The 13164-nt window shown below is 39.1% G+C and overlaps 1 protein-coding gene across 1 annotated transcript in view; it reads left to right on the forward strand.

The window, feature by feature from the left end:
* The window catches only part of CDKL4 (cyclin dependent kinase like 4), a 56365-nt gene that overhangs the window by 36444 nt on the left and 6757 nt on the right, over positions 1 to 13164 (forward strand). The window contains 5 exon segments of the mRNA XM_019942542.3: positions 2094 to 2166; positions 8119 to 8209; positions 9322 to 9369; positions 10815 to 10964; positions 12399 to 12481. Coding sequence (XP_019798101.2) covers positions 2094 to 2166; positions 8119 to 8209; positions 9322 to 9369; positions 10815 to 10964; positions 12399 to 12481 — 445 coding nt within the window.

The raw sequence follows: 13164 nt of genomic DNA on the forward strand, positions 1-13164 counted from the left end.
AGACATTTTAAGTGGAAAGGGACTTAATACTGAGAATTAGGTGCTTTCACAATACTGAGAAGAGCTAGAGTCAAAAGGCTGCCACCAGATCCCTGATGCCAAGGGCTTGACACCGTCACTGTGATCTGAGATGGGGAAACTGCTCTGAGCAAAATACCTCCATTCAGTTGTTGCTATTTCTTGGTGTTTACCCAGACCTAACGTGTCTTGTCACTGGTGCCATACCTGCGTCACACACAGGCCAGCCCACTGTTCTGCAAGACCAGCTCCATCTGCACGATAATGAGTTCAGTTTTTAAAACGTGATCTAAACACATGATTTAAATATCCAAATATGATAAACTATTAAAACTGAGTGATGGGAGTGTTTGGAATATTAGGTAATTTTACATTTTTTAATCAAAAAATCCTTACAGTAGAACATTTAGTGAAAAAAAAAATCTTGTGTTTTCAGATTTTTGAAAATATGCCAACAACAACCTCATCTCCGCGAAGAGGGCTGAAAAGCAAACAACACACTGAGAAAAATATTTACAGCATCTATGTAGACTCTGATATACATTGAGTCTTCATAAATCAATTTAAAGAAGAGTAACTAGACCAATCGAAAAGCAATAAAGGGCATGAACAGAAAATACACAAAAGGAGAGAAGTTTAATGTTCAATAATGTGAAAATTAAAATCATTAGTAATTAATGAAATGAAATTAATGAAAACCAAAGTGAGATATCTTTTTATTTTAACCACAGCTTGGCAAACGTAACACTGGCAAAACGGAATGTTGGCAAGACAATGAGGAGATAGGGACTCAAGTGCACAGATGCTTGGTGGGCGTGTAAATATGTACAACCTTGCTTAGTGAGGGTAGTTTGGCCGTATGTAACTATGAAGGCATCATCCTGGGACAGTGATGTGAGCAATGGAAAGACATCAACAGAAAAATTAAAGGGAATGTAATTGCTGCAATTTATAGAAATGGTTACACAAAATACACTAAGTACTCCCAGACAGAATACAAGTTGCCCAGATCCCCAATTCCCCAATGGAAAACACTCCCCAATATTTTCCACAGAGTGAGGAATCTTCAGGGGCAAGAAGCTCCCAGCCTCCCATTCTCAAGGGCCCTTTATTCTCCCCAGCCTCCCCTGGCTGTGTACCTGCCTGCTTACCAGGCATAGGTAACTTATAAACAACCCTGGCACATGCTTGAGTGTTTACCACCAATGTGAATTGGATGAATTGAAGGTCAACCTTCGAGAATGTCTTTTTTCCTGCAAAACCAAGTCTCAGGTCTACCTGAAGTTACTTGCAGGATCAAAATGTAACATGTGCCTACCATAGGTCCCAGAAATCCCACTTCTAGAACTTACCTTAAAAAGATAACTGCACAACTTCCATAGATGGATGAGTAGATATTCACTGAAGCATTGCTTCTAGAAATGAAAATCGTGTCAGGCCTAATTGCTCATCAATGGGGACTAACTAAGTAAATTATGATACATCCATATAATGAAATCCTTGGCCACTGAAATATATGTATACATATTAGTATCTGTACCTCAATGCATAGGATGTTTCTGAAAGAGGCAGGGGAAGTTGCAGAGGATGAAATGATTGGCAAGGCAGGTATGAGAGAATTCTTCATGGATATTCTTTTAACTTTAAAAATATTGAACCATATGAATATATTTATTTAATATTAAAAGGTAACTACAGAGAGAGACAGAGACAGGGAGAGAAACAGATTCCTAAAGGGACAGTCACTATAAGTTACAGCAATTATTTTGAGCTAGCAAGATTTGAGTCAACACTTTTTATTTCTTTACTTTTCTATATTGTTTGAATTTTCTTGATAAGCATGGATCATTTTTACAGATGTAAAAATTTCAAATTACAAAGCAAAAATTATATAACCAAAAGAAAAAGTAGTAAAGCAATTTTCGTTAAAACATTAAAAAAAAAGATTTCCCAGACTCCCTTTGCGCTGCATCCTTTGGCCATGACAAGCCCCGCCCATTCCATTTCTATTCCCAGTTCTGCTGCTGAAACCCTATCATAGGAGTTTTCATTTCCTTTTTTGTTTTTTCCCCCAGAGTTGCTGATGGAATGATCAAAAGTGTGTTATGACAAACACTTCAAGCTCTTAACTTCTGTCATAGACATAACGTAAGTAACATTTTCTAACGTATTTGCTGATTTCTTCATGATGACTCTTCTACTTGCTCAGGGGTCTATTTGAAGAGCTAATGACAGAGGGAAAATAAGGACCAAAAGAGCCAAACAAAAGAAAGTTACAGAATATGAGGAAAAGTAATGCATTATTCATGGCCCTTTTCCAATTTCTGTAAGAATCGAATTACTCCTTCCTTATAAATTAAAAGTTTGTATAAACTTAATGTTTCTTTTTGCCGCAATACTGATTCCTATAATTATTTTTAAATTGGATTAAAATAAGTTTTCAGGATATCAGAGGTGTAACCCTCCATGGCACTTGATTTTGTTTTGTTTTTAATGTCTCTTAAGTCTTTTATTCTATAGCAGTCCCCCTTCCCCTACCTTTTTTTTCCCCATCATTAATTTTTTACAGCCATGGGTATCAAACTTAAGCATGCATCAAAATCACCAGGAGGTCTTGTTAAGACACATTTTGCTGGGCCCATTCCCAGAGTTTCTGATTCAGTAGGTCTGGGATAGGACCTGAGAATTGGCATTTCTAACAGTTTCCCAGTTGATACTGAAGCTGCTGGTCCTAGAGCCACACTTTGACTACTCCTGTGTTATAGAAATCATTTTGGCCGATTGCTTCCTATGTGTTAACTTAACTTGTTCTTTCACCTGTATTTGCTATAAATTGGTGTTTATATCCAGAGGTTTGATCATACTCAGGTTCAGTTTTTTAGATAGGAATGCTTCACATATAGTGCTGTACACTTATTGCATCAGCATCATGAGGCATATATTATGTCTGGTTGTCTTTCCCACTTTTGATTGTCTTAAAATAGATTAGTGGGTTCAGGAGGTGTTCATTTGATCCCCTCCATTATCACTTTTCCTGTCAATCTTTTTTTTTTTTTTTTTTTTCCGGTACGCGGGCCTCTCACTGTTGTGGCCTCTCCCGTTGCGGAGCACAGGCTCCGGACGCGCAGGCTCAGCGGCCATGGCTCATGGGCCTAGCCGCTCCGCGGCATGCGGGATCTTCCCGGACCGGGGCACAAACTCGTGTCCCCTGCATCGGCAGGCGAACTCTCAACCACTGCACCACCAGGGATGCCCCCCTGTCAATCTTTTATTTCGTTTTAGCATTCATAGATAATTATTACCTCTCTCCAGGATTTCATTAGGGTTAAAAGGTGGTGATTTTCTAATTCTGTTATTCCTTCTGCATTTGTTAATTGGAATTCTATGGAGAAGAATTTACCATCATGGACTCTGGCTACTGTAAAGTACAGTAAGATAAATATGTGATTATTCCCTTTGTTTGTCAATACTCAAGAGTGATGAGCCAGTGTGTTAGCAGCCTCCAAGAGTGAACAATGAAGGGTTTTGGGGAGGTGTAGGGTATCGTTATAAACGAATGGATTTTATGTATTTGATGTGTTTCATTCCTTTGCAATAATTGTTCTCTCTGATGTTCAAATCTTAGGCCAGTGGGAGCTTCTTTAAGTAGGCTCTTGGGTGCTTTTGCTATAATGATAGTTTTTAAAAAATAACTCTAGACCTTTTGCGTTGGTGCCTACACGGAGGCAGTGTTGAGGCAAGGATACAGACTACCATATGGTCAATTTTGATGCCAGCAGAATATCTATCATAGTAGTCTAGGATTGCTGAAAAAGAGTACAGGATCATGGAACTAAATTTCAATACTTAGGGAAAGCTTCCTTTAGCTTTAAGAAAGTCAGTGAAGTTTTGTTTGTTTGTTTGTTTTGTTAGGATAAGTCAGAAGCTTTTATTTTCTATTGATAGAGTATAGAGGGATATTGTCCACAAGATACATAAACCTGTTTTTCATGATGCAAATTGTACTTTCACATAATTACTAAAGATGCTGCTGAACTGAATGCACATCTCTGTAGCTTTTCACCATGCTCTGAGAGGTATTCAAGTTCACCTAAGTTTGTTGCTAGAGTTTTATGGGTAATTAAAATGATTGTTTAAAAATTCGTTTTACCATAAGTGTTGTACGTTATCCCTATATAATCAGACATTTTCCTGTGTACTGATTATAAGCTTGAATACAGTGTCTGTGGCTGATTTATCTTTGTATCGCTTTAGCCTAGCATGGATCTTTTTATATAAAAGGTGCTCAGGAAACATTTATTGAATAACTGGATGAAGGAATGAATGAATGAGTGGGTCAGTCAATCAACTTACCTACCTGATTACTACTTACTATTTCCAGTGGACCCAAACATTATTGTAGCTCAATACAACTGCCACCATTTCTTTCTCTGCTTGGAACAACACGTTCTGTACCTTAAACTTTGAAATATTGAAAACCTCCAGTTTATAATCTATGGCCTTTATTAAAAATGGATAATTTTTCAGACAAAATTTCTTCCTCCAACGTGGAAATTACTTCTGAACTCTGGTTATCCCATTTTCTTATGCTGTGGTAAGCTTTTATGTATCTTTTTTTTTTTTTAACAAACCTATTGTCTAAAATGCACACAGAGGAAAAAAAATCTAAATCATATGTAAGTTGTTACAATACTACATCGAAAACCTTTATACTCTCCTTATTTTAAAGGAGCCCTCATGATACTCTCAAAGAATAGAAAAGGCAGTCTGACCCAAGTGGTGTTGCTGAAGATTCCCAGCTTTCAGCCTGTGGTGACTATGACTACCTTTTCATCTCCAGAGTGGTGATCCTACCAAGAAAGGAAGGTTACGGTAGTAAGGGATTAAGGCCTTGCTACTCAAAGTGTGGTTTGTAGAGATCACCTGAGAGCTCATTAGAAATGCAGGTTCTCAGGCCCGTTCAGATCTGACTCAGAATCTGCATTTTAACAAGATCTCCAGGTGATTCATGTGCACATTAAACTTTGAGAAGCACTGGACTTATGAAAATACCTACTCATTTTGTTCTTTTTTTACCCTATAATATGGCTAGATTGAGGTAACTAAAGTGACCATTTAGCATCATTGTCAACTCATGAATTTTTATATATTTGACATATCGATTAGAGAAAAACAACTTCATATCTGGGAATTCCCTGGAGGTCCAGTGGTTAGGACTCTGCGCTTTCACTGCCGTGGGCCCGGGTTTGATCCTTGGTTAGGGAACTAAGATCCTGCAAGCCACACGGCGCAGCCAAAAAAAAAAAGAACTTCATGTCAAAATGACAAAATTACAGTGACTTCCAAAATATGAGTATGTCTGGCTGTAACATCCATCATCATCTTGTTGATATCAATGACTTAGTTGTCAGGGAGGAGGTTCCTTTCCTCTCTCATTATGAGTATCCATCCATAACGCTCAAAGAACAACCTTCTCAGATGTCCATTCAGGCTGTATAAAGAAGCAACTTCTAGTAGGGAAGCTTCCGGAGATGATTCCTAAAATTAAGGGTCAGGTTTAAAATACCATGAATACCTCTTCTTGCTGGCTTTTGAGATTGTAAAAATGAGATTGCACATCAGCTGCAATAACCCAGTTTAAGCAATGTTTGCTAAAAGCTGTGTATGATACCCAAGTTTATCAAAGTGTTTTGGTTACACTGACTTGCAAGTTATTGCTCTTAGGTGGAAAATAAGCTGATTGCGAGAGGCATTACAGAGTTTGCACTGAGTGCAGCTTTGCAGTGGAGAAAGTGAATATTGTATGTCTAAGCATCTTCTGTTCTCCATACTCTGCTTCTTACTGTTCCAGTGATTTTTACTCTCTTTTTCTTTCTTCTATTATATAATACTCCATCTATCCTTCTTTTTTTTTTTTTTTTTTTTTTTTTTGTGGTACGCGGGTCTCTCACTGTTGTGGCTTCTCCCGTTACGGAGCACAGGCTCCGGACGCGCAGGCTCCGGACGCGCAGGCTCAGCGGCCATGGCTCACGGGCCCAGCCGCTCTGCGGCATGTGAGATCTTCCTGGACAGGGGCACGAACCCGTGTCCCCTGCATCAGCAGGCGGACTCTCAACCACTGCGCCACCAGGGAAGCCCTATCCTTCTTTATTTGTAGCTTCTCTTACCTGCATTACACTAAAAATTTTTTCAGATTCTTTGGGACATAATCAATACTTCATTTGCCTTTGTATGTTTGGGTTGGAAAATAAGTAGCTGTAAATTTCACATGGATTTGCATATTTAAATAGGCCAATAGACAGGTATCAATGTAAGTCCATTTACTTAGTAATGACACATATAGTACAGAAATTTTAGAATCTGATGCAAACTCACCTGAGGGATATAACCTATTCTTATTAAATCACTAATTATTATAGGTGAATATGATGCAAAGTGTTAATCCAGTTTTCATAAATGTGTTGCTTTAAAAGGTAGGATGAAAACTATGCTGGCCTATATTATAACAATGTATTTTTAAAAATTAATATCTAGGGCCTTAGGACTTTTAAGAGGCCTTAAAAAGTTTCTTCTAACTGCTGGTTGTACAAATTATGAGACAGTTGACAGTAATTGAGACAATGCAAACAAGCTTCTAGTACCAGTGCCGTTTTTGTGACCAAAAATGAATTTAGGGTTCAACATTTTCTCTTTTTAGATAGCTATTATAGAAGAAACAAAAATTATTTCAAAATTGTCAATTTGACAGGAATACTTCAAGAGACTGACAGCACAACAGAGAAGTGAGGCAGAAAGAGCTGATTGTTGTGGTACTTAATCCGGAGACCGTCGGTAGCCACCTGCAATCACAGGATTGTTGCAAGGATGAACTAATTCATGTAGAAGTGCTCTGAAAAGTTCAGAGCTCTGCATGAGGGCTGAGATGTACAAGAAGAGCAACATCATTTTTATCTGCGTGCTTGTTTGGAGGGAGGATAACCTGGAAAGCTAAAGTTCTGAAGAATAGGGCCTGAGTTGTTTTCTCCTGGGGCATCCACAGCATGGAATAGCCATTTCTGGACTAATAGTGAGTGGGGCTCACTCAGCCCACCTCCACCCACACCCCCAGCTTAGCCCTCTCACATCCAGGAAGGAGCACCTGCTTCACTCAGGGTCCTGGGGTGTTGCAGCAAGCTGTAAGCTCTCCACACATAGAGGACTCGGAGGGGAGAATGCCTCCCGCTGGTGACCCGCTCTCCCAGGGGCAACTCCAACAGCATCCTGTGGTCACGTTTCAAGAAAGCTGTTAATGGTTACAGATTAGTTGGGGATACTCATCCCCTGAGGCCGAATATTTGGTATCTCTTGTTAATAGGTGACCGTTACATCCCAGCTTGCCCAGGACAGTTGTGGGCTGTTGTCCTCGCGTAGTAATTAATAGAGCTCCCTTTCACACACCCTTCATAGAGCTGGATGATAAATAAGATGGTCACTCTAATGAATTTTGTTTTTGCTGTCATTCAAACGTTTTTCCAGTTTCTCCAATCTGCAATATTTGTGCAACCTGCATTGTGATTCTTGGGGGGCAGCCATTCTTATTAGGAGCACTCTGAGTGTTACCTCGTTCAGGGTTACCTCATACTTGATTTACAAGGTTGTGTTAATTACTGCTGTACAACAGAGTGACTCCGTTACACATATATATATATTATTTTTGTATATCCTTTTCCATTATGGTTTATCATAGGATATTAAATATAGTTCTCTGTGCTATACAGTAGGACCTTGTTGTCTCATTCAGGGTTTTACCTCTTACTGTTTAAATAGGGCTCAGTAAAAAGTGGAAAAAATAATTATATGATACTGCCTTCTCAAAAATATTTTTTTCAGTTTTCCTATCTGATAATTATTTTAATTTCTTTCCTAATATAGCAACTTTTTTTTCTTTTGGTATAAGATTTACAAATTAAAAAATGGCAATTTAAGTTTTTAGAAAAATGAAGGAAAACCATATTTGTGTTTATCTCACAGGCTTTGTTTATCATATAAACTAATAGTTAAGTATTCATTATGCTTCGTTGTCTTGATGACTCAGGGAAATAATTAAATATTTTCTTACAGTGTATTCACAGAGATGTAAAACCTGAAAATATTCTAATAACTAAGCAAGGAATAATCAAGATCTGTGACTTTGGGTTTGCACAAATGCTGAGTAAGTAGCAATTTTTTGCTAACTTATCCAATTCAGATGATTATGAAATGATACAGTTAAAATTCTTACTTTAGATACTGAATGTATGCTGATTGTTATATTGTTATTATTCAAAAAGGGAAATTTCACTGTAACCTTTTAGTCAGTACATCAGTTCACACTTCACCTCCATCCAATCAACTACAATTTATTGGATGTCACATTTATGTACTTTGCCCCATAGGAAAGGAAAAGAACTACAAGATGCATTTCTGGTCTTCATGCACTTATAATCTGAAGTAAAAGAAACAAAAGAATAATACAAGATGACTGGCAATAAAGTACTAAAGCGAAAGGGCAGATGGTTCCCTGGAGGGAGATATTAACGTGGTCTAGAGTGGTTGGGAAAAACTTCGTGGAGCTGATGAGACTAGGAGAGTAAACAGAAAATGACAGAGAGGATTCAGAGACAGTGCTGAGAAAAAAGAAGTCATCCCAGAGAGGGAGGAACCAAGGGAAAGGGGGACAAATAATGATGTCTCCTTGAATCTAGAGCTGTGCAGCAGGCAAAAAACATGCATTAACAACAGATACACTGCACGGGGGCCATACACATAATCAATATCCTGATAGGACCTAAACACAGGTGGCTTGACAATGCATTGGGAGGCTGGTTTATACTTGAAATTACACTGTAGAAATTCTCCCTACCCCCTCGCCCCAGTCCTCTCTTTTTAGGATTATATAGATGTTAACTAGCTAAGATATCTTTGGAAGTTGAATTTTTTTTAATTGAAGTATATAGTTGATTTACAATATTATGTTAGTTTCAGGTGTACAGTATAGGGATTCAGTATTTTTGCAGATTATACTCCATTATAGGTTATTACAAGATAACGGGTGTAATTCCCTGTACTGTACAGCATATTGCTTATCTATTTTATACATAGTATGGGGAAGGTGAATTTACTATCTGAGAACTGTTTACTCGATTAGTGCCTCACTGCATGAACTGTTAGGAGTATCGTGGCTTCTGAGAATTACTAAAGCTGATCTGAATGCCTGACTGCTCTTGGGAGTAGCTCCTCTCTTGGGAGAATGTGACCCACCTGATTTGACTGATGCATTTGCAGTTCCAGGAGATGCCTACACTGATTATGTCGCTACAAGATGGTACCGAGCTCCTGAACTTCTTTTTTTTTTTTTTTTTAACATCTTTATTGGGGTATAATTGCTTTACAATGGTGTGTTAGTTTCTGCTCTACAACAAAGTGAATCAGTTATACGTATACATATGTTCCCATATCTCTTCCCTCTTGCATCTCCCTCCCTCTCACCCTCCCTATCCCACCCCTCCAGGCGGTCACAAAGCACTGAGCTGATCTCCCTGTGCTATGCGGCTGCTTCCCACTAGCTATCTACCTTACGTTTGTTAGCGTATATATGTCCATGCCTCTCTCTTGCTTTGTCACAGCTCACCCTTTCCCCTCCCCATATCCTCAAGTCCGTTCTCCAGTAGGTCTGTGTCTTTATTCCTGTCTTACCCCTAGGTTCTTCATGACATATTTTTTCTTAAATTCCATATATATGTGTTAGCATACGGGATTTGTCTTTCTCTTTCTGACTTACTTCACTCTGTATGACAGACTCTAGGTCTATCCACCTCATTACAAATAGCTCAATTTCGTTTCTTTTTATGGCTGAGTAATATTCCATTGTATATATGTGCCACATCTTCTTTATCCATTCATCTGATGATGGGCACTTACGTTGTTTCCATCTCTGGGCTATTGTAAATAGAGCGGCAATGAACATTTTGGTACATGACTCTTTTTGAATTTTGGTTTTCTCAGGGTATATGTCCAGTAGTGGGATTGCTGGGTCATATGGTAGTTCTATTTGTAGTTTTTTAAGGAACCTCCATACTGTTCTCCATAGTGGCTGAACCAATTCACATTCCCACCAGCAGTGCAAGAGGGTTCCCTTTTCTCCACACCTTCTCCAGCATTTATTGTTTCTAGATTTTTTGATGATGGCCATTCTGACTGGTGTGAGATGATATCTCATTGTAGTTTTGATTTGCATTTCTCTAATGATTAATGATGTTGAGCATTCTTTCATGTGTTTGTTGGCAGTCTGTATATCTTCTTTGGAGAAATGTCTATTTAGGTCTTCTGCCCATTTCTGGATTGGGTTGTTTGTTTTTTTGTTATTGAGCTGCTTGTAAATTTTGGAAATTAATCCTTTGTCAGTTGCTTCATTTGCAAATATTTTCTCCCATTCTGAGGGTTGTCTTTTGGTCTTGTTTATGGTTTCCTTTGCTGTGCAAAAGCTTTGAAGTTTCATTAGGTCCCATTTGTTTATTTTTGTTTTTATTTCCATTTCTGTAGGAGGTGGGTCAAAAAGGATCTTGCTGTGATTTATGTCATAGAGTGTTCTGCCTATGTTTTCCTCTAAGAGTTTGATAGTGTCTGGCCTTACATTTAGGTCTTTAATCCATTTTGAGCTTATTTTTGTGTATGGTGTTAGGGAGTGATCTAATCTCATACTTTTACATGTAGCTGTCCAGTTTTCCCAACACCACTTATTGAAGAGGCTGTCCTTTCTCCACTGTACATTCCTGCCTCTCCTGAACTTCTTGTGGTAGATACCCACTATGGTTCTTCAGTCGACGTATGGGCTACTGGTTGCATTTTTGCAGAGCTCCTGACAGGCCAGCCACTGTGGCCTGGAAGATCAGATGTGGACCAACTGTATCTGATAATCAGAACACTGGGTATAAGTGGCATTTTATGGCTTACAGAGTTGCTAAAGTGTTATAGTAGTAGTATGTCACTGTAATGAACAATAAGACCTTTCTTTCTTCTCCAAAGTGCTACTCAGGATGGCTGGTCTGGGTTGTAGCCAAAGCCCAACCCTTTTCTCAATGTGTGGAGCCATAACTTGTGTCAGTGAGGAGTTTTCAGATGCTTTTCCAAGTCAAGTCAATTAGCCGTAGAATAAACTATACATTTACTTACCTTATCAGCCTAAGATAGGGCTAAGGATATGAGTCAGCTGCATAGAGCTTACTCTAAAGATATTTACTCAAATGCACTTTCTATCCTCTGTAAAAGAGGAATTTTCCCTTTCCTCTAGCACAGGGGTCAGCAAACTTTTTCTATAAAGGGCCAAATGGTAAATATTTTAGGTTTTGCAGGCTATACAGCCTCTGTTGCCACTCCTCAAATCTGCTTCTTTATACTTAAGAATTTACAAATTACTTTCACACACACCATCTCTTTCAGTCTTAAGAAAAGCCCATTAAGGACATTATAACATTTTTCATTGTGCCTGGTTTTACCAACGAGGAAACTGAGGCTCTGGGAGCTTCCATGAGTGGCCTAAAGCCCTACAACTAGTTAAGTGCAGAATAAGAATGGACTCAAATGCTCTCTTTCATGAGCTTTCATCACGATGCAGCGTCCTCAGCACTTGTCTACTTCCACCTGGTTGGAAGAGAACATAACCCAAAAGATCAGCTGCAGCTTTACGCCAGCAGCATGGATGGAAACAAAGTGATGGGTGTTTATTAATCCCTTCCCATGGGCTCTCCTGGCAGCATGGCTGCTGGGCAAGGGAACTACTGCTGTCTGGTCTGATGCAATTCCCTGTGTGGTCCCAACACATTCTGCTGGAGAATTCCGCAGCATGAAAAGTGTGGGGTAGAGTATCACTACAGGCCACACCTTAAGCTTCTGCTGTTTAATTGATTTCCTGCAAGGTTGTGGAAATTCACATTAGGCAGATGTTAGACAGACGAGTCTGAATCCTGGGTCTGTCACCTAATGGCCGTGTGACTTTAGACAGCTGATCAAACCTCTGAGCCTCATTCTCTGACTGGGACAGTATAAATGAAAAATAGCGACGATTGTGAGATGGTTATGAGATTAAATGGGAGCATATGTGTAAAGCCCTCCAGACCACTTGCTTACCTCCTCTTCTGGTGGCGGCTGAATGGCAGACCAAACCATGTGTGGCAAAGAGAGTTCCTTGGGAGCATTGACCTTACCTGAGAAGGTATGTTTTTGCAATGACCCATTCCTCCCAAATCTGGAGGGAATGATCAGGCTCAGTATTTCTTTCACATCTGGACCTCAGAAGTTAACCATTTAAGCATTATGTTACTTTTAGTAAATTTTTCATGAGTTATGTGGTTTGTATTTAACAGGAAAACTAATCCCAAGACATCAATCTATCTTTAAAAGTAACCAATTTTTCCATGGCATCAGTATTCCTGAACCAGAAGATATGGTAAATTGCTCGATTCTGGTGTTTTGTTATTTGTGTTGCTACTTTCTTTAAAGGGGTCCTTGTTTCTTCTTTAATGTTTGTGCTTTGGGCTCCTGTTTTCCTTACGACACACTGACACAGGTCAAAAAAACTATGTAAAAACTACATAAAATGAACCAGGAGAATGCTTTAAAAGTTTACTTGCCCTATGTATTCAAAGATTAGTTCAATTTTAAATTTGGAAGTGAAAGTATGCTTAGTTCCTTCATAAATACCGTGATCCTTTTATTTTTTTATTTTTTATTATTATTTTTTTTGCGGTATGTGGGCCTCTCACTGTTGTGGCCTCTCCCGTTGCGGAGCACAGGCTCCGGACACACAGGCTCAGCGGCCATGGCTCACGGGCCCAGCCGTTCCGCGGCATGTGGGATCTTCCCGGACCGGGGCACGAACCCGTGTTCCCTGCATCGGCAGGCGGACTCTCAACCACTGCGCCACCCAGGAAGCCCCCGTGATCCTTTTAATCAAAACACTCTGGTACCTTGCCCTGAAATAATTATTTTCTCATAAACAGTACTTACCATAGTTGTCTCTATTTTGAAAAAAAAAATGCATTCTCTATTTTCTTCAGCTTCTGACACAAAGCTCAAATCAATAGAAACTATTTTTTCACAACATATATTTCCACATGGAAGGTCATTCCA

Source organism: Tursiops truncatus, chromosome 14 (assembly GCF_011762595.2).
Source record: "Tursiops truncatus isolate mTurTru1 chromosome 14, mTurTru1.mat.Y, whole genome shotgun sequence".
In the NCBI taxonomy this organism is placed as follows: Eukaryota; Metazoa; Chordata; class Mammalia; order Artiodactyla; family Delphinidae; genus Tursiops; species Tursiops truncatus.